The sequence below is a fragment of the Melanostigma gelatinosum genome (assembly GCF_949748355.1).
Source record: "Melanostigma gelatinosum genome assembly, chromosome: 10".
Classification (NCBI taxonomy): domain Eukaryota; kingdom Metazoa; phylum Chordata; class Actinopteri; order Perciformes; family Zoarcidae; genus Melanostigma; species Melanostigma gelatinosum.
Window position 1 is genome coordinate 27,685,456 of NC_136643.1, and position 23,262 is coordinate 27,708,717.

At 40.5% G+C, this 23,262-nt stretch overlaps 1 protein-coding gene across 1 annotated transcript; it reads left to right on the top strand.

Moving 5' to 3' along the window:
* Nucleotides 1-349: 349 nt before the first annotated feature.
* LOC306783207 (kinesin heavy chain-like) lies at nt 350-23,262 on the top strand (the record flags this gene model as incomplete). The annotated part of the gene is made up of 25 exons (XM_079276771.1): nt 350-484; nt 5,155-5,242; nt 5,350-5,423; nt 7,302-7,406; nt 8,143-8,191; nt 8,281-8,336; nt 8,445-8,532; nt 9,489-9,613; nt 13,058-13,162; nt 13,262-13,410; nt 14,167-14,315; nt 14,537-14,706; nt 14,789-14,857; nt 14,956-15,162; nt 15,607-15,753; nt 16,137-16,325; nt 16,478-16,595; nt 17,349-17,425; nt 17,768-17,877; nt 18,232-18,333; nt 18,829-18,889; nt 18,989-19,060; nt 22,184-22,288; nt 22,694-22,910; nt 23,093-23,262. The coding sequence occupies 25 exons, from the start codon at nt 350-352 to the stop codon at nt 23,260-23,262; spliced, it is 2,937 nt and encodes a 978-aa protein (XP_079132897.1).

Here is a 23,262-nt window from a genome sequence, read left to right on the forward strand (position 1 = left end):
AGATTATATATTTATCGTTAATCTCTGTAGAAACAGGTAGGACCCCATGTCCCAGAATGCCCTGCGGCTCAGTGGTCCAGGGTTGGACCTGTTTGATGTTCGTCAGCATCCTGAAGCAGAGACGGTGATCACCGGGAATCTGATTCTTAAACTGCGGGACTCTGTCGGTCTTCTGTCCGGTAGATGAGTTGTTCCGGTCCAATGTTTTAAACCGTGTGAAGCTGAAGTGAAGCTTCCGTTTCTCCCGTTTTGTCTCTGATTTCAACCGTGAGCGTCTCGTGTCTCCTGTCTATTGGCAGCTCGTGAGTCTCCGTCTGTTTACCGGCTCGTGTCTGTTTATCGGCTCGTGATGGAGGACGCGGTGGAGTGCGGTGTGTGCGGTGTGAAGGTGATGTGTCGCTTCAGACCTCTGAACGATGCGGAGCGGGTCAGAGGAGACAAATGCATCCCGAAATTTAACGGAGAGGACACAGTGGTGGTGCCGGTGAGTCTGTTGTAACACGCCCTCCGTGAGTCGGTGAGCAGCAACAATAGAAACACAATTGACACCGAGACTCGTTTCATCACAATGTTTGTATTCCATCAGCAACAATAGAAACACAATAGACTCGTTTCATCACAATGTTTGTATTCCATCAGCAACAATAGAAACACAATAGACTCGTTTCATCACAATGTTTGTATTCCATCAGCAACAATAGAAAAACAATAGACTCGTTTCATCACAATGTTTGTATTCCATCAGCAACAATAGAAACACAATAGACTCGTTTCATCACAATGTTTGTATTCCATCAGCAACAATAGAAAAACAATAGACTCGTTTCATCACAATGTTTGTATTCCATCAGCAACAATAGAAACACAATAGACTCTTTTCATCACAATGTTTGTATTCCATCAGCAACAATAGAAAAACAATAGACTCGTTTCATCACAATGTTTGTATTCCATCAGCAACAATAGAAACACAATAGACTCGTTTCATCACAATGTTTGTATTCCATCAGCAACAATAGAAACACAATAGACTCGTTTCATCACAATGTTTGTATTCCATCAGCAACAATAGAAAAACAATAGACTCGTTTCATCACAATGTTTGTATTCCATCAGCAACAATAGAAACACAATAGACTCGTTTCATCACAATGTTTGTATTCCATCAGCAACAATAGAAAAACAATAGACTCGTTTCATCACAATGTTTGTATTCCATCAGCAACAATAGAAACACAATAGACTCTTTTCATCACAATGTTTGTATTCCATCAGCAACAATAGAAAAACAATAGACTCGTTTCATCACAATGTTTGTATTCCATCAGCAACAATAGAAACACAATAGACTCGTTTCATCACAATGTTTTTATTCCATCAGCAACAATAGAAACACAATAGACTCGTTTCATCACAATGTTTGTATTCCATCAGCAACAATAGAAACACAATAGACTCGTTTCATCACAATGTTTTTATTCCATCAGCAACAATAGAAACACAATAGACTCGTTTCATCACAATGTTTGTATTCCATCAGCAACAATAGAAACAATAAACTCGTTTCATCACAATGTTTGTATTCCATCAGCAACAATAGAAACACAATAGACTCGTTTCATCACAATGTTTTTATTCCATCAGCAACAATAGAAACACAATAGACTCTTTTCATCACAATGTTTGTATTCCATCAGCAACAATAGAAACACAATAGACTCGTTTCATCACAATGTTTGTATTCCATCAGCAACAATAGAAACACAATAGACTCATTTCATCACATTGTTTGTATTCCATCAGCAACAATAGAAACACAATAGACTCGTTTCATCACAATGTTTGTATTCCATCAGCAACAATAGAAACACAATAGACACGTTTCATCACAATGTTTGTATTCCATCAGCAACAATAGAAACACAATAGACTCGTTTCATCACAATGTTTGTATTCCATCAGCAACAATAGAAACACAATAGACACGTTTCATCACAATGTTTGTATTCCATCAGCAACAATCGAAACACAATTGACTCGTTTCATCACAATGTTTGTATTCCATCAGCAACAATCGAAACACAATTGACACATTTCATCACAATGTTTTTATTCCATCAGCAACAATAGAAACACAATAGACACGTTTCATCACAATGTTTGTATTCCATCAACAATAGAAACACAATAGACACAGACTCGTTTCATCACAATGTTTGTATTCCATCAGCAACAATAGAAACACAATAGACTCGTTTCATCACAATGTTTTTATTCCATCAGCAACAATAGAAACACAATAGACTCGTTTCATCACAATGTTTGTATTCCATCAGCAACAATAGAAACAATAGACTCGTTTCATCACAATGTTTGTATTCCATCAGCAACAATAGAAACACAATAGACTCTTTTCATCACAATGTTTGTATTCCATCAGCAACAATAGAAACACAATAGACTCGTTTCATCACAATGTTTTTATTCCATCAGCAACAATAGAAACACAATAGACTCTTTTCATCACAATGTTTGTATTCCATCAGCAACAATAGAAACACAATAAACTCGTTTCATCACAATGTTTGTATTCCATCAGCAACAATAGAAACACAATAGACTCATTTCATCACATTGTTTGTATTCCATCAGCAACAATAGAAACACAATAGACTCGTTTCATCACAATGTTTGTATTCCATCAGCAACAATAGAAACACAATAGACACGTTTCATCACAATGTTTGTATTCCATCAGCAACAATAGAAACACAATAGACTCGTTTCATCACAATGTTTGTATTCCATCAGCAACAATAGAAACACAATAGACACGTTTCATCACAATGTTTGTATTCCATCAGCAACAATCGAAACACAATTGACTCGTTTCATCACAATGTTTGTATTCCATCAGCAACAATCGAAACACAATTGACACATTTCATCACAATGTTTTTATTCCATCAGCAACAATAGAAACACAATAGACACGTTTCATCACAATGTTTGTATTCCATCAACAATAGAAACACAATAGACACAGACTCGTTTCATCACAATGTTTGTATTCCATCAGCAACAATAGAAACACAATGGACATGTTTCATCACAATGTTTTTATTCCATCAGCAACAATAGAAACACAATAGACTTGTTTCATCACACTGTTTTTAACCCTAACCCTATATATAGAGACTTGTGTATAAACCAGATGTTATTGACCTTTGTTCATATAGCAGCACTTTAAAATAAAAGTGCACAATACACTACTTTTGAATTTATTATTGAATTTTGCGCGTAACAATGACATTAATCGCAAAAAAATCATGCGATTAATCGCGATTAAGCATTATAATCGTTGCCCAGCACTAGTGTATATATATAAGTAGTATATATAACTAACCCTCTAACCCAGATAGTTAGTTACTTGACCTCGGTTGTGGTTCCAGAAGTGTTCCTTAGGGTTAGATGGATCCTCAGTGATCAAGTCTGGGTTGAAATCATGAGCTCAGGAACAGTAACTGTGTTAACTGGACCACATGGATTAACTGGACCAACTGGGTTAACTGGACCACATGGATTAACTGGACTAACTTGGTTAACTGGACTGACTTGATTAACTGGACGAACTTGACGAACTGGACTAACTTGATTAACTGGACTAACTGGGTTAACTGGACTCACTTGATTAACTGGACTAACTTGATTAACTGGACGAACTGGACTAACTTGATTAACTTGACGAACTGGATTAACTGGACTCACTTGATTAACTGGACTAACTTTATTAACTGGACGAACTGGACTAACTTGATTAACTTGACGAACTTGATTAACTGGACTAACTGGGTCAACTAGACTAACTTGATTAACTGGACTAACTGGGTTAACTGGACTAACTGGACGAACTTGATTAACTGGACTAACTGGGTTAACTGGACTGACTTGATTAACTGGACGAACTTGACTAACTGGATTAACTGTACCAATTTGATTAACTGGTCCAACTGGGTTAACAGGACTGACTTGACTAACTGGGTTAACTGGACCAACTGGACTAACTCCCCTTGTGCCCGTGCCCCCTCTGACCTCCACCAGGAGGCCACGTCCCCACCCAAACCTAACCCTGGATTAACTGGACTAACCCTAACCCTGGATTGTTAAAAGGAGAGTAAATATAATCTGGAGCCTTAAACGTAATCAATAAAATGTAAAACGATCTGATGTATCGTTTGTTTATGGATCGTCTGAAAAACTTCTCAAATGTGACATTTTTCTGCTTTTCTTTTCCATGTATGAGAATAGACAGATTGTCTTTGGCATGGTTTAAAGATGATATATTAACATATAGTAGAAATAAAAGCAGATATTATTCCTCTGACATATAGATATTCAGTGAACGTTGTTCTGACAGAAGCTAAATAAACAGATAAATATAAATAGTTAAATATTAATGTTAAGACCAGCAGGAAGCTGCTGACTCATCCGTTTAACAAAGATTAAAACTGTTTAAATACCAGAATAAAGGACACAGGTACAAATGTACAGTGATGAGCACTGAGAATATTATTCGTAATTGTAAAATAATTTAGCTGTTTCTTTATTTACAGACAATCAAACATTATGCAGTAAAAGACAGAGCTCTTCCACCAAATATGATTTATGTCTCATAATAATATTTATTATAAAGTATCAGCTCTCTTTATATTGATTAGTTTAAGTCAGACAGACAGATACCATTTCTGCTTCCTGCTCCTCAGAGGATAAACCCTTTGTGTTTTAATGACATGATGTTATGAAATAATGAAATTAAAAAGCAGATGATTGGTTATTAATCCTTTGAACTTGGTGCCCAATGTTATTCAAACCCTCATATCTTTTGGTAAAATCTTGTTTATACCTTCAGCTGCAACAATCCGTTAAAAAAACTAAATATCAACTTTCAAATAAAAAACATGTTCTGTTGATCTGTTGAATAGTATTTACAGAAATATAAACTCCTGCTTAAGAAACATTTAACTGCAAACTATCCTTGAGGCTTCTTTACAGTAAAAAATATATCATGTAATAATATATTTCATCAGTATTTTAAGCGTCACGTTCTCTGTAAACTCCATGACTTTTATTTTGACGGTGTTTCCTGTGTTTCAGGGGAAGCTGTACGTGTTCGATAAAGTTCTTCCTCCGAACACCGAACAGGTTCAGGTCTACGACACCTGCGCCAGACAGATCGTTAAAGGTCAGTTCACCTGGTTATCAAGCCTTTATAGATCTATACCATAATACATGTGTACATGTGTGTATATATATACACATATACACACTGTGTGTGTGTGTGTGTTTCAGATGTGCTGGGAGGTTACAACGGGACCATCTTTGCTTACGGTCAGACGGCATCAGGAAAGACTCACACCATGGAGGTCAGTCTGATATCGATATATCAACACACTGTGTATATATATCTATATATATATACACACGTGTATATATATATATATATATATATATATATATATATATATATATATATATATATATATATATACATACATATACACGTGTGTGTATGTATATATATATGTATATATATATATACACACACGTGTATATGTATACATATATATATATATATATATACACACGTGTATATATATATATACACACGTGTGTATATATATATATATGTATGTATATACATGCGTGTATATATATATACACACGTGTATATATATATATACACACACACGTGTATATAAATATATATACACGTGTGTATATACACACACGTGTGTATACACGTGTATATATATTTATATACACGTGTGTGTGTATATATATATATACACGTGTGTATATATATATACACGCATGTATATACATACATATATATATATACGTGTATATATATATACAGTGGCGGCCGGCCAATAGAGGGCCTGGCCCCACCTTGAGCCACACGAAAAAAAATAAAAAATGATAATAATAATAAATTATACAAATTGTCAATATTTGTGTGTTGGAACTATGGAATGTACCCAGTAATATGTGTAAAATATGATATCTGCACAAAATATATGCTTTTCCTGCTCGTGCTCTCTGTCTGTGTGCACGACACTCTGAGAACGCGCAGCTGGGGGGCCTGATCGTTTTTGCCCAGAAGAGGCGGGTCTATGAAGCAGTTTAGCCAATTGATAGAAATGAGTGACATAGAATTTAGCCAATCAGCGCCCTCACATAGATTCAGCGTGGGGCCAAATCGATTTTGCCCCTCTAGCTGCGCGTTCTCCTCAGGAGAAGTCTCTACAGGCGAGCACGAGCGCCAGTGCGAGATTCTGCACCCAAAGAGCTGATCCCAGATCAGCCTGACCTCACAATCAGACAGCAGACTAGCGGGAAAGGGAAGCAGTACATGAAGCTTCACTACTAGCTGAACACCAGACAGGTTAGCTAGCTGGATGACGTCATGCTAATAATTTATTTAGCTTTTTAAAACAACGGGGACGGATCCAGCACGGACAGTTAGGGAGTGAGGGATGAGGAGGTAAGGAAACATGAGAACATCAAGGTAGGGAGTGAGGGATGAGGAGGTAAGGAGACATGAGAACACCAGGGTAGGGAGTGAGGGATGAGGAGGTAATGAGACATGAGAACACCAGGGTAGGGAGTGAGGGATGAGGAGGTAAGGAAACATGAGAACATCAGGGTAGGGAGTGAGGGATGAGGAGGTAAGGAAATGAGAACACCAGGGTAGGGAGTGAGGGATGAGGAGGTAAGGAGACATGAGAACCCCAGGGTAGGGAGTGAGGGATGAGGAGGTAAGGAAATGAGAACACCAGGGTAGGGAGTGCGGGATGAGGAGGTAAGGAAACATGAGAACACCAGGGTAGGGAGTGAGGGATTAGGAGGTAAGGAGACATGAGAACACCAGGGTAGGGAGTGAGGGATGAGGAGGTAAGGAAACATGAGAACACCAGGGTAGGGAGTGAGGGATTATGAGGTAAGGAGACATGAGAACACCAGGGTAGGGAGTGAGGGATTAGGAGGTAAGGAGACATGAGAACACCAGGGTCGGGAGTGAGGGATGAGGAGGTAAGGAGACATGAGAACACCAGGACACACATAGTTGTCCTCATTCTCAGGTGTGTGTTTTGTATATTCTGTTTTGTTATATTATTGTTAAAACATTCTCAGGTGTGTGTTTTGTATATTCTGTTTTGTTATATTATTGTTTAACATTCTCAGGTGTGTGTGTGTGTGTGTGTGTTTTGTATATTATTTGATGTTATATTATTTTTCAGGGGAGTCTGCACGACCCTCGTTTGATGGGAATCATCCCTCGTATCTCCAGAGACATCTTTGATCACATCTACTCTATGGACGAAAACCTGGAGTTTCACATCAAGGTGATGATGTCATCTGTACATCATCAAACCAAAACCACAAAACATGATGTATTCAAACACTTTATTGTTTAAATTCATACGGTCTGATATAGATTTGTCCCGCAGTAAACTGCAATCAAAATAAATATGATAAATAAGTCAATATCAACATAAACATGAACACATGACGTCACATTGACATTTTTACAAACAGAAAATGATGAAATATCATTAATGTGTTTCATCTCTGCTTTAAGAAATGAATTCACACACTAAATATTAAATGTTAAAAAGTCAAATCTGATCTGTGATACTCAGCATTATAAACCAGTGATGCGTTCACTGACCCGCTGCTCTCATATATGTTCACTGCTCACTAGCTGCTCTGCACTTCTCCAAGCAGGTATAAATACCATGTAACATACAATACTCTGAGTACTCTGAGTCGTAATATTAGTATTTGTAAGAGCCATATGAGGCTTAGTAAGATGTCTTAAGTTATTTGTGTAACAAACATGTGGAAATGCTCCTTTAGTTGCATTACTGACTACATCACAGCCCTCAGTTGAGGTTATTCAGTCTGCGGAGCAACATAGTTGTTTGACCGTTGTGCTAATGCTGTGACAAGTTGAGCAAAGAATGTATCTTGTAACTTTATTTTGTTAAGTAAACCTTTTTTAAATGAAGCTACTGCATTATCATTTTATTTTGCATATGTATGTTTCTACATAATAAAACATGTCTCTTTTCTCTGCAGGTCTCTTATTTTGAAATCTATCTGGATAAAATCAGAGACTTACTGGACGGTGATGATAATATTTAAATCTATATTTTTAAACACAAACAATATTGATGAATGAAATTCAGGTGCTGACTGATGTGATTCATGTTTCAGTGTCAAAGACAAACCTGTCGGTCCACGAGGACAAAAACAGGGTTCCTTTTGTGAAGGTATCTTTACTTCCTATAGTACCAGCACTAGAGTATCAGTACTACAGTATAGGCGCTGCAGCATCAGCACTAACATAACACATTTTGCTGATGTGTGTTTTCTTTCAGGGCTGCACGGAGCGTTTTGTTTCTAGTCCTGATGAAGTGATGGACGTCATCGACGAGGGAAAAGCCAACCGACACGTCGCCGTCACCAGTGAGTCTGTACTTCTACTACTAGTAGTACTACTTCTACTACTACATTACATTACAGACATTTAGCAGACACTTTTATCCAAAGCGACTTACAATTCAGATTCTATCTATACACCATAGGCACAGCTACAGGAGAAATTTGGGGTGAAGTGTCTTGCTCAAGGACACATTGACATGCGACTAGCGGAGCCGGGGATCGAACCACCGATCCTCTGATTCAACTACAGTACTACGACTACCACTACTAGTACTTCTACTTACTAGTACTTCTTACTTCTACTACTATTACAACTACTGCCACTGCTACTACTACCACTACTACTACTACTACTACTACTACTACTAATACTACTACTACGGTACTATTACTACTGCCACTATTACTACTACTACTACTACTACTACTATTACTACTGCCACTACTATTACTATTACTATTACTACTACTACCACTACTACTACTACTGCTGCCACTACTATTACTACTACTCCTACTACTGTTACTACTACTACTACTATTACTACTGCCACTACTATTACTATTACTACTACTACTACTACTGCCACTACTATTACTACTACTATAATGTATTTACTACAGATATATATAGATTTATACTGTATTTACTATGAATATATATAGATTCATAATATACTTCATATGAATATATATAGATTTATAATGTATTTACTGTGAACATATGGGTATTCATAACGTATTTCCTATGGTGGTCCTGTGTTAGTACTATGATGTACTTCCTGCGGAGGGCCTGTGTTAGTACTATGATGTACTTCCTGTGGAGGTCCTGTATTAGTACTATGATGTACTTCCTGCGGAGGTCCTGTATTAGTACTATGATGTACTTCCTGCGGAGGTCCTGTGTTAGTACTATGATGTACTTCCTGCGGTGGACGTGCTGTAGTACTATGCTGTACTTTCTTCTGTTCCTCCTGCAGACATGAACGAGCACAGCTCTCGCAGTCACAGTATTTTTCTGATCAACATCAAGCAGGAGAACATGGAGACGGAGCTCAAGCTGTCGGGGAAACTCTACCTGGTGGACCTTGCAGGCAGCGAGAAGGTCACAATGCTTCACCACACTCACTTTATCGATTTATTGATTATTATTGAGTTATTGATCTGAGCTAAATATATCCACTAATAATATATGTAACTGAAAATGGAGCAGTAATCCATAGCACACAATATGTGATTACACACTGATTAGTTGATGAATGGATGGGACTATAAAAGAACAGATCATGATGAGTTTCTTATATATATATATATATATATATATATATGTATATATGTATATATATATATATATATATATATATATATATATATATATATTATATATATATAATATATATATGTTATATATATATATATATGTGTTATATATATATATATTATATATATATATAATATATATATGTTATATATATATATATATATATATATAATATAAATATATTATATATATATATATTATATATATATCAGTGGTGGGTCGTCACAGCCTGCAAGCCCTTCTCTGCTGGCCCTGACAGAATCACAAAATTATAGCTATTTTATAATTTAATAATTTTTCATACAATATAATATTTTTCCCATTATCTTATTTTGTCATTGCACAGCTCCTGTCTTCCTCAGTTGCTCTGCTTCCAGTGCAGCTTGTTTTAAGTAGAGCTTTTATCCAATCAGATCTCACCTCTGTGTCTCTAGGTAGAACAGAGCTAGAGGCCTGCAGACTCACAAGTGAATCCATGTGCACTTTAAGTGAATGAGGACGATGTTGTTGATTGTCATAGTCTTCAACCAATCAGATCTTTAGTTTGACATGTTGGGCGTATTCTTTGACGTGTCAGAGCTGCTAGCCGGCCTACAAGTACGTGATTGGTCAGTGGGCTAGCGTGACGTGTTGGGCGGTGACAATCCCAAAATCTGCTGCCTCTGGAGCAGACATCTTCAGCCTCAAACCATTAAAACGTATTCAAGAAATACAACTGGGGAGGCTCGACTGTCTTCACTGGCGTCCATGAATGGAGAAGGACTTCTTACTGGAACTAAAACACACGGATGTACTTGTCAAGAAGAGTTGAGCCCACAGAGCTGCCTCCAAAACATGCATACACGATCAGGGGAAGGTCAGGATATAAAAAGCATAAAGCATATACTCAGAAATCAATAGTTAAAGTGTAATCGAAAGATAAAGTGTATGATCGTTACATAACAAATGTTTAATACATAGAGTGATTTAACAAAAGTAAACCTGATAATAATAATAAGTGTATCTGAGTATAGTGCAGTCTGAGTGTAGAAAGTACGGAGAAAGAGGAAGTAAGCAGGGTGTTGGCTTCAAGGGATGGGGAAATAATGATGGTTGAGAAGAAAAGACACAAAGCACAATAATGATGAAGGATGAGATCAATAATCATTTTATAAGCAAATGTGTACTAACTAAACTGATTTAACAAATGTAAAAACTGATTAACAAATGTTCTGTGTGACCGGAGCCGAGATGTAGGAAAAGTGTTTTGTCAGGATGAGTTAGCAAAAAGAGTGAAGTTAGGAACAGATGTTAATGGGTGTGGTTAGGAAAAGACTGTTGCAAGAGATGAGTCATAGAGGAATAATATAGGATAAGCCTGGACTTGCCTGGACTTGCCTGGACATGTCCAGGACCAAACGCCCACTCAAGTGGGTGGGGAGATGAGATCATGTGTTGGACAGGAGGGGGCAGAACACCAGCCCAAAAGTGTGATAAAAGAAGTAACTTGCAAACAGCAAGACGGGAATTCACGATGGGACGCCGACCGAGCCATCCATGGAGAAACACTGGACCTCGTTCGACAGCCGCGTCCGAGGACTTCGTCTCTGTTCACGGAAAGAAGACCGCCGTTCGTGGACAAAAATTGAAAGACGGAGAATCACCTCTCCCCCCTGCTCGCCTTTACCAACTGGACAACGGAGAAGACGCAGCAGCCCTAGAAAGACTTTGTACTGAGTTTTGAGGACTGTTGAACGGACTCCGCTGCAGAGCAGGAGGACCGAGGGTCCGGCCGGACCTTCGCTCCTAACAACTCCAAAAGAACCTTTTCATCGCACCATTGGACATCCAGCTCCAACCGAGCCATCTCGGCAACTAAAACTAATGAGTATAACCTGAGAAGAAAATTAAAGTAACAAATCAAGTGTAGTGACATTTTATGTGAGCTGTAGCTTAACCCTTGCAAACTAACTAAATATAACCTGCAATAAATATCTAATCTGCATTTAAAGTAAATTTCTCAAGTGCATTTATTTGCTTAAGTAGTAAAAGATCCTCGTGGCAGTAAAAAGTTAAAGCCATTGTATGTCCAACAACTGAGTTCTGTAAGGTTATCCTAGAGACCGAATCCACTTAACAATCCCTTACGGTTTTAGAAGTAATCCTAGCCGTTAAAACCTAACCTGGCATTTACCAAGAGCACGGATCCATAAGAGGGAAGCTGCCATAACCGACGCAACTGGTGGGAGCGCCCGGGGTCAGGGTGGCCCCTCGACCGAGTGCACTCAGACCGGAGGAAGCAGGGTAGACGTCGGGAGTAACGGCAGTTAGAAGAGCCAGGCGAGTTCCCTCGCAAGAACACCAGCTCGACAATCTTTTAATAGAGAGCTGAGTCAGTAAGTAGCCCCGTATCGGGCCAGAAGTACCCCAGGATCTAACATACTGAACAACCGTGAGATTAAACTCTTTATTAACAAAGAAAGGAGGATGGAGTTTGTCTTTAAATAGTGAACAGCAGCTCTGGTAAGTTAAATGCTCTTGTTTTTACATCTGCAGTAGCTTTAATATGCTTGTTTATATATTATTATTTGTACAACTTGTTGTTATGAAGATGGATTTTTGTTTGGTTTTATATGTGATAGGAACTATTGTTACGTCCAGTGTTGCTCTGGGGACATATTTAGCTGGGGCCAGTGTTGCCAAGTTGGCGACTTTCTCGCTAAATCTGGCGACTTTCTAAACCCTCATGGAGACTTTTTTTGCCAAAATCTACTCGTGACAAATCTGGAGACTTGTTCTGGTGGTGTTGGAGACTTGTTCTGGTGTTGTTGGAGACTTGTTCTGGTGTTGTGACTCTGACGTTGAAGCTCGTACGTTCTGCACTGTGGTGAACGAGCAGCGGTGCTGCAGTGAGCCCCAAAGCTCTCACAGGTCAGTCTCACAGCAGCCTCTGACAGCAGTCAGAGAGGAGACACAGTCTCTGCGTATTCTCTGCAGTTAGTGTATTTGTAGGTGTTGAGCTTCATTTTTACACGAAACCAATAATAACCGTAGCTGTGGCGTCATAATGAGGTGTTTCAGCTGCAGGACAGTGAAGGCCCAGGTATAAAATGCACGGCCCGCCACTGATATATATATATATATATATATATATATATATATATATATATATGGTTAGGGTTAGGGTTAATATATATACCTGTATCTGATGATAATACTGGTGATGAAGACCATGGTCATTTTGTTCAGGTGAGTAAAACGGGAGCAGAAGGTTCCGTGTTGGACGAAGCCAAGAACATCAACAAGTCTCTTTCTGCTCTGGGGAACGTCATCGCTGCTCTGAGTGAAGGAACAGTGAGTCTTCACTTGTTCTAATGGAACCTGAAACACTTCGTCTTTAGTAAAAGTAACTTCAGACCTCAGTCATGTAACCTTCATGTCGTGTGCTGATAGAAAGCTCACGTCCCGTACCGAGACAGTAAGATGACCCGGATCCTGCAGGACTCTCTGGGAGGAAACTGTCGAACCACCATCATCATCTGCTGCTCTCCTTCTGTTTACAACGAGGCTGAAACCAAGTCCACCCTCATGTTCGGACAGAGGTACAGGACCACATCACTCACATGTTCAGATGGAGTCTCATTGTAAAGCTGGTATCAGTCCGTTTATTATCAACTATGGGCATTCGTTCTCCCTGCAGGATGAACCCTAATGATGCTGGTCTCTGATCTTTACTCTGTTCTGTATATCTTAAAGACAGATTCAAGTTTACTTTATAGTTTTAAAAGCCCACTTTTTTCCAGACTTCCATCTTGGTTGTAAACAAGTTGCCATCACTGCAATAACTTTAATTCTTTTTGACGGAAATCTGCAGAATGTGTTACAGGTTAAAGATATAATGAGTCAGTTCATGGTCATCATTGTAGCGTACAGCAACAGGATAGTCGTGGTTAGTACCAGTATACTGAATGGTACTTTTGTGTACACAAATCTTTTGTTTTGTTTCTAGTGTTCTTTCTAATATAGTACACACAGCACAGGAAACACATGAAGTACACTGCAGTGTGGAGGGACATGTAATGGACAAGTTAATATGTGGATGGTTGACAGAGTTTATTTTGGAAGCATCATGCATAGCTGTCATTGGGGTGTTTAGCAAATACTAAAGGATCTCTCAGGTTGGAATGAAGTACAGATTTCAACATCTTGCCTTTGACTTTTTCTCTTAGTGCTTGATGACTCGGTTATTAATCACCCTTCATCTCCATCATATCTCACAACACCTCTTAACATCCATCCACCACCTGTTATCTGTCAGACAAGTGAAGACACCTTCCTGTGTTGTTTTTGTGTTTGAGAGCTAAAACCATAAAGAACACAGTGTCTGTGAACCTGGAGCTGACAGCTGAAGAGTGGAAGAAGAAGTACGAGAAAGAGAAGGAGAAGAACAGGAGTCTGAATGTCATGTTACAAAAACAGGAGAACGAGCTGAAACGCTGGAGGAAAGGTAAACTGTAGAAGTGTTGAGTTACAAAGTTCTTCCACCAATGTGAGCTTGCATGAGTTTAATTGGTCAAAGCAGCACTTTGTTCCAACAGTGGTCCCATTGCAATGAATGAGGGGGTCTGAACCTTACACCCTGGTCAAAACTAGAGTCATGAGCCTGGAGATGGGAGGTGTGTTTAGCTCTGATTGGACAGTACTTTTCTGCACTCCTAACTTCTCCAGGTGAGTCTGTACCTGTGGAGGAGCAGCTGAGCAGCAGAAACAAGAAAAGCAGCAGTGAAGCGACAGCAGTGATGGACAGCTTAGCCCCGCCCCCTGTCCCTCTGTCAGATGAACAGAAGACTCAGTACGAGACGCTCATCACTGACCTGTACCACCAGCTGGACGACAAGGTGAGTCCTACCTGTACTACCATCTTGGACCCATTTGCTCTGTTTAAGTCTGTGATTAAAAATCAGCTGACTCATGTTTTAGGATGATGAGATTAACCATCACAGTCAGACGGCCGAGGAACTCAAACAGCAGCTGATCGATCAGGACGAGGTGAATCTCATTGAGCGTTTCAACCTCTGCTCTATAAATCTCCATAGTGCTATATCTATCAATGTAAACATCTACCTCCTCATAATCCGATCATTCAGCTGTTGGTGTCGAGCCGCCAGGACTATGAGCGTGTGCAGGTGGAGCTGTCGCGGCTGCACAGGGATGGTGACTCGGCCAAAGAGGAGGTGAAGGAGGTGCTGCAGGCGCTGGAGGAGCTCGCCGTCAACTACGACCACAAAAGCCAAGAAGTGGAGACCAAGAACCGCTGCAACGATCAGCTAAACGAGGAGCTATCACGCAAAACTGTGAGTCCACATGAAGAAACAAGGGTGGTAGGGTCTTTTTAGAACGTTAGGGCGACAGGCTGTTTAGATGTTAGGGTAAGACAGTAGGGCAGCAGGATGTTAGTATGGTTGATTGGTAGCACGGTAGGATGGGTTAGGGTAGTAGGGTCTTTTACGGTAGGACGATAGGATGTTCAGATGTTAGGGTAGGATGTAGGGCAGCAAGATGTTAGAATGGTTGATTGGTAGGACGTTAGGGTGGTAGGGTCTTTTACGGTAGGATGTTAGAATAGTTGATTTTTTTTTTTAAGAAAAAAGAGGCCTTTTTTTAAAGAACAGAGGTAGACGGGAACAATGGGCCACTCCTTTGTGCATGAGGCACCATCTCCACCAGTGAGCTATCTGGGCGCCCTGAGCTATGTATGTTTGGTAGAGATCAGCTCTTCTTCTGGTCCTGTGTTTCAGGTGAGTCTGGAGGCGGTTCAGAGGGAGCTGGACACCCTGAACGAGGTCAGTTCTCATCATAAGAAGAGGTCAGCAGACATCCTCAGTCTGCTGCTTAGAGACCTTAGTGACATCGGCAGCGTCCTCGGTACCACCGACCTCAAAGCTGTAAGACGACAACTCTTCCTCTACTGTTTCACATATCATACTCATTATACATGTCAGCCTGTGTGGCGTTGACTCCTGAATACTAACAGTGTGCAGGACTTCAACATTTTCTTTTCAAAAATATAAATCATCTATATATGCATGTATAGCAATGTTACTTACTTAACACGCTAAAGTTGTCTGTTTTTCACAACTTTTTACCTGATTTCTAAATGTCCAAGACTTAACTTAACTTATCTTGTCATTTAATGGATTGGTCTGTTTAACGCTCATCATCTCTTTCCCCCCCGAACCCAAATGGACGCAGTGAGGTTTACTTAGGACAACACGATTACACAGCTTTGAATGAAGTGTGTCACATCAGTATCTCTCTGTCTCTTCAGATGACAGAGACAAGTGGAGTGATGGAGGACGAGTTTACCACAGCTCGTCTCTACATTAGTAAAATGAAGTCTGAGGTCAAATCTCTGGTGAACCGCAGCAAACAGCTGGAGGTCAACCTGACGGAGAACATCTGCAGGATGGAGGCTGATGAGAAGGAGCTCAACACCTGCCAGCTGCTTGTCTCACAGGTAATAGATTACGTTCAAAGTTCCAACCAGAGTTTGGATCAAAACACTCTGGAACCTTGGAAATGCAGAGGTTCACCTTATTGAATGGATAAATGAATGGATTATAATATTTTACGATTATTATGAGTGCATACATTTTATGCTTGTTGCAGCTCCAGGCGAAGATTGTGTCTCTGACAGATGACCTGCAGAGGGTCGAGCAGAAGAAGAGGAAGCTGGAAGAGAGTCAGGACAGTCTGATGGAGGAGGTCGCCAAACTCAACGCTCAAGGTCAGAAGTCTCCATCATGACAGGAAACACTCCTCTCTTATTGTCTGTTAACATCAAACACTCCTCTCCTATTGTCTGTTAACATCAAACACTTCTCTCTTATTGTCTGTTAACATCAAACACTTCTATATTATTGTCTGTTAACATCAAACACTTCTCTCTTATTGTCTGCTAACATCAAACACTTCTCTCTTATTGTCTGTTAACATCAACCACTTCTCTCTTATTGTCTGTTAACATCAAACACTTCTCTCTTATTGTCTGTTAACATCAAACACTCCTCTCTCATTGTCTGTTAACATCAAACACTTCTCTCTTATTGTCTGTTAACATCAAACACTTCTATATTATTGTCTGTTAACATCAAACACTTCTCTCTTATTGTCTGTTAACATCAAACACACTCTTAATGTCTGCTAACATCAAACATTTCTCTCTTATTGTCTGCTAACATCAAACACACTCTTAATGTCTGCTAACATCAAACATTTCTCTCTTATTGTCTGCTAACATCAAACACACTCTTAATGTCTGCTAACATCAAACACTCCTCTCTTATTGTCTGCTAACATCAAACACACTCTTAATGTCTGCTAACAGCAAACACTCCTCTCTTATTGTCTGTTGACATCAAACACTTCTCTCTTATTGTCTGCTAACATCAAACACAGTTCAACAGATGAGACACTGTTACAAATCAACACTGAGTTAAAATCTGTAAAACCAGCTTCCAATCTGTGTGTGTGTGTCCAGATCAAATGCATGAGGTGACGGTGATGGACAAAGAGAAAGAACACATGAGCAGACTGAAGGATGCTGTTGAGATGAAGGTAGAAATCATCAATGGCTTTCTGATCAAAGCAACAGTACTACAAACCTCTACTAATTTACAATGATGATACAAATGTTACATCACAGGGAACATTTGCATCATTCAGAACATTCATATTCTGGAGGGAAATTAAGTGAGTTTGAGAACTGAAGTGTTCCTTCTTTATGTAAATGAGGAGAGTTAGAGAACTGAAGTGTTCCTTCTTTATGTAAATGGAGTGAGTTAAATAACTGAAGTGTTCCTTCTTGATGTAAATGAAGTGAGTTAGAGAACTGAAGTGTTCCTTTATGTAAATGAAGTGAGTTAGAGAACTATAACTTAATGTTGTTTTGTTCTGTAGAGAACTCTGGAGGAACAGATGGAGAACCACAGAGAAGTTCATCACAAACAGCTCAGTCGGCTACGCGACGAGATTGAGCAGAAGCATAGAGACGTCGACCAACTCAAAGAGTACGTTATTGATTATAACAACCGATCATTGACTGATTATCACTATTGATCATGTCGAACATAACTGATAAGTGACTGATGTGGTTGTAATCAAAAGTAATTGTTTTATTATTGTCATTGTCTATCTTTTTTAAACACAGGTGTGTATGACAGCATTTGTTTTTGCACTTCATTATGATGTCATAAGCGACTCTTCTTTTTAGTCACATTTAAGTAATTTGTTTTAGTCGACAAGATTTTCTCCGGGAATTTTCATCCAAATTTTTGCTGTGCTTTTTCATTTTGATGACTTTTAAGCATATAAATGCGGTGGCAGTAAGGGAGTATTAATAAATGCTGTATGTGTTAATTTAGTGGGAATCAGGCTCTGCAGCTGGAGAACCGGAAGCTTAAGTCTGATTTTGACAAACTTAAAGCTGAGGATCAGAACAAAGGCCAGAAACTTCAGAAACTGCTGTAAGTTTGTCCCATTGTGCTCAACTTAGACGGATGTTTGTCCAAAAGCAGCAGAGTTCTTGATGAGTCTGTTAGTTTGCTTCCATACACCAGTTTTTATGCCTCTCCAAATCAATAAATCTATTTATATATTCAGTGGAAAGTGGCATGACCGTGGCTAAGTGGAGAGCAGGGCCGTCCTTCAATCAGAGGATCGGCGGTTCGATCCCCGCCTCCCCTAGTCTCATGTCAATGTGTCCTTGAGCAAGACACTGAACCTCAAATTGCTCTCGTAACTGTGCCTACGGTGTACAGATAGATAATGAATTGTAAGTCGCTTTGGATAAAAGCATCTGCTAAATGACTGTAATGTAATGTAAACACAGGATTAATTACAGTTGAAATATCATCAAACACCTATTTCCTATTGCCGGAGGTGTAAAATTTGGTGTATGGATAAAACTAAAATATCAATACCATCAGTCAGGTTGTTTTATTGAACTTTGTGTGATTAAGGTTCCTGAATGAGAAGAGAGAACAAGCCAAAGAGGACCTGAAGGGTCTGGAGGAGACTGTGGTTGGTGGATTATTATTATTTTTAAAAAACATTTATTATATATTGTCTGCAGAAGTGACACATCTGAGATCAGTTGAGTTATTGTTTTTCATCCAATAGGCCAAAGAGCTGCAGACGCTGACCACCCTCCGTAAAGTCTTCATCCAAGACCTCGGCACTCGAGTCAAGAACGTAAGAAAACCAGACAGTTCCTCTAAGCATTAAATCCACCAATAACAAAATAAACTTCACAGAGAACATTATCTGAGAAAATGACTGATGAATGCAAGTATTTAGCTTCAGAACAACCATCCAAAGTACAACCTGCAGGTTTCACCTCCTCTGCCGAAGTGTGGGTGCAGTGTTGGGGGTGATTGTGAATTACTATTAAGGCAGGAGGCAGTACCATGGTTCAGGTAAAACCACGATCCATGGAAACCTGTGAGGAGAGACAGCACGAAGAGGCAAAGTTATTAATGTGCATTAATGGGACATGAATATATACAGAAGCAGAGTAAGAGGAGAGAGGAGCTCAGTGTATCATAGGAAGTCATCCAGCAGTCTGGGTCTACAGCAGCATATCTAGGGGCTGGACCAAGGCAAACCTGAGCCAGCCCTAACTATCAACCTGAACCAGCCCTAACTATCAACCTGAGCCAGCCCTAACTATCAACCTGAACCAGCCCTAACTATCAACCTGAACCAGCCCTAACTATCAACCTGAGCCAGCCCTAACTATCAACCTGAGCCAGCCGTAACTATAAACCTGAACCAGCCCTAACTATCAACCTGAACCAGCCCTAACTATCAACCTGAGCCAGCCGTAACTATAAACCTGAACCAGCCCTAACTATCAACCTGAGCCAGCCCTAACTATCAACCTGAACCAGCCCTAACTATCAACCTGAGCCAGCCCTAACTATCAACCTGAGCCAGCCCTAACTATCAACCTGAACCAGCCCTAACTATCAACCTGAACCAGCCCTAACTATCAACCTGAACCAGCCCTAACTATCAACCTGAGCCAGCCCTAACTATCAACCTGAGCCAGCCCTAACTATCAACCTGAACCAGCCCTAACTATCAACCTGAACCAGCCCTAACTATCAACCTGAGCCAGCCGTAACTATAAACCTGAACCAGCCCTAACTATCAACCTGAACCAGCCCTAACTATCAACCTGAACCAGCCCTAACTATCAACCTGAACCAGCCCTAACTATCAACCTGAACCAGCCCTAACTATCAACCTGAACCAGCCCTAACTATCAACCTGAGCCAGCCCTAACTATCAACCTGAGCCAGCCGTAACTATAAACCTGAACCAGCCCTAACTATCAACCTGAACCAGCCCTAACTATCAACCTGAACCAGCCCTAACTATCAACCTGAACCAGCCCTAACTATCAACCTGAACCAGCCCTAACTATCAACCTGAGCCAGCCCTAACTATAAACCTGAACCAGCCCTAACTATAAACCTGAACCGGCCCTAACTATCAACCTGAACCGGCCCTAACTATCAACCTGAACCAGCCCTAACTATAAACCTGAAGCGGCCCTAACTATAAACCTGAAGCGGCCCTAACTATAAACCTGAACCAGCCCTAACTATAAACCTGAACCAGTCCTAACTATCAACCTGAAGCGGCCCTAACTATAAACCTGAGCCAGCCCTAACTATAAACCTGAACCGGCCCTAACTATCAACCTGAACCGGCCCTAACTAGAAACCTGAACCAGCCCTAACTAGACACCTGAACCAGCCCTAACGATAAACCTGAGCCAGCCCTAACTAGAAACCTGAACCAGCCCTAACTATAAACCTGAGCCAGCCCTAACTATAAACATGAACCAGCCCTAACTATAAACCTGAACCGGCCCTAACTATCAACCTGAGCCAGCCCTAACTATAAACATGAACCAGCCCTAACTAGAAACCTGAACCAGCCCTAACTATAAACCTGAGCCAGCCCTAACTATAAACATGAACCAGCCCTAACTATAAACATGAACCAGCCCTAACTATAAACCTGAACCGGCCCTAACTATCAACCTGAGCCAGCCCTAACTATAAACATGAACCAGCCCTAACTATAAACCTGAACCAGCCCTAACGATAAACCTGAGCCAGCCCTAACTATAAACATGAACCAGCCCTAACTATAAACCTGAACCAGCCCTAACGATAAACCTGAGCCAGCCCTAACTATAAACATGAACCAGCCCTAACTATAAACATGAACCAGCCCTAACTATAAACATGAACCAGCCCTAACTATAAACATGAACCAGCTCACGTATTCACGTGAATCGCGCTGGACGCGCCGGAGAGGGGGCGTGGCTTATCGCCCTGAAAGTCCTTCAACTGTCCGCCATTAACCATGGAAAAAATAACCTATTTCTGCTTAGTACGTGTTGTGGAAGTCACAGATATCCCGGGAAACTAAACGCCGTCATGTCTGGTTCATAACATTGTTCAGAGGAGCTCCGTGGATTTTATCGAGCTGTATTCACTGTGTCTAGCAAGCCACACGTCACTGTTTACTACAGCTGTATGAACACAAAATGAACTGATTTGGCTGTGATTTAACGGCAATAAACCGACAAAAAGGGACTCCGACATAACTACGTAATGATGCCGATTTGTAGGCTACTTGTCTTCTCAATGGAGCTTGGATATGCTAGGCTATGCTAACATTGTAGCAGCTCCACCAACACTCAATAACGTCACATAGACGTAAATACGGCAGCGTCTATTCATTGTTTGTACCGTATGGTTTACACACACACATGTATACACATAGTTTGGTCCGGTCTCTATTGATATGAGGTATCGTAGAGCTCTGGGTGAACACAGGCGGCTACAGGATTTATTTCCTGATTCAACAACGGCAGGAAGTCATGATGACAGGGGGAGCAACTCAACGCTGATAGGCTATCGCGCCACAGCGTCACGCGAATATTTCGGTGAAGTTGAAAAATTTCAATCGCGCCGCGGCATCGCAAATTCGCGCCGCGCCAGTCTCATCGCGTCTGTGCATAGACTTTGTATGTAATCTACTCGCGCGAATAATTTGCGCCGCGTTTGGTGTGAACGCAGCATAAGAAGTTCAACGTCAGCGCAACACACAGTTACTCTCATAGTGCACTGTTACAGTTGTTGTCTGTTTTGCTTCTCAGCATTTTGTGAGGAGTTTAAAGAAACATAAAGGATCATAATGTTTCTTTGTTAGAGTAAGATGTTAGATGGATGTCAGTATGTGTGTTCAGTGGTGAACCTGAAGATGAACTTTTCCTGTTTCTTGTTCAAACAGAGTGCAGAGAATGACTGCGACGAGGCCGGCGGCAGTCTGGCTCAGAGACAGAGGATCATCTTCTTAGAAAATAACCTGGAGCAGCTCAGCAAGGTCCACAAACAGGCAAGTGACCACACCTGTTCACCTTGATTACTGTTGTTAAACTCACAATCTTTATGCTCACTTCACTTAATACGATGACAAAGGTTGGAGATTTGCTATCACTCACAGTCCTTTTCTGAACAATGCATCCTCAATTTAATTGTATGACAGAAATTGATTCTCATTTCCAGCTGAAAACTATTGATATTCCCAACTGAAATGACATATATATCTACATATATGTATGTATGTGTATATATATAAATATAGATGCTATAACAAACATCTACATAGAACTCTGTTCAATTCACCTTTAAATGCACACCGCTCAAAAACTCGATGAAACAACACCAACTGTGAGTCCAGCCTGTTTGACACAACATCTGTCTAATTGGGTTTGTAAATTTAACCCTTTGTATTCGTCAGCTTGTGCGGGACAATGGCGACCTTCGCTGCGAGCTACCTAAGCTAGAGAAGCGTCTGCGGGCCACAGCAGAGCGAGTGAAAGCTCTGGAAGCTGCCCTGAGAGATGCCAAGGAGTCGGCCGTAAGGGATCGCAAGCGCTATCAACAGGAAGTGGACCGCATAAAAGAGGGTGTTCGCTCCAAGAACGTCTCCAGGAGAGGAAACTCTGCTCAGATAGGTGAGGACATGTTTGTTACAGCCCACAACTAACTAAACATACCAATGAGTCAAATCGTCAGGACTAACCTGAGGGCGGTGCCTGAGCAAAGGTTATTACATGTAAAGGGTTCATCCTCTGAGGACTTTAGTGTAAGTGTGTCTTTTTTAGTGTAAGTGTACCTTTCACCTGTCTCTATGTAGCCAAGCCAATCAGAGCCGGACATCAGCATCAGCAGCCGTCCTCCTCTCCATCCATCAGACTGACCATCCGAGGAGGGGGCATGAGGTCCAGTCCACGTCATCACTCCCCCCGACAGCAACCAAGTCAACAACCTGAAAAACAACAACCCCATCAGAGCCACATCAAGTAA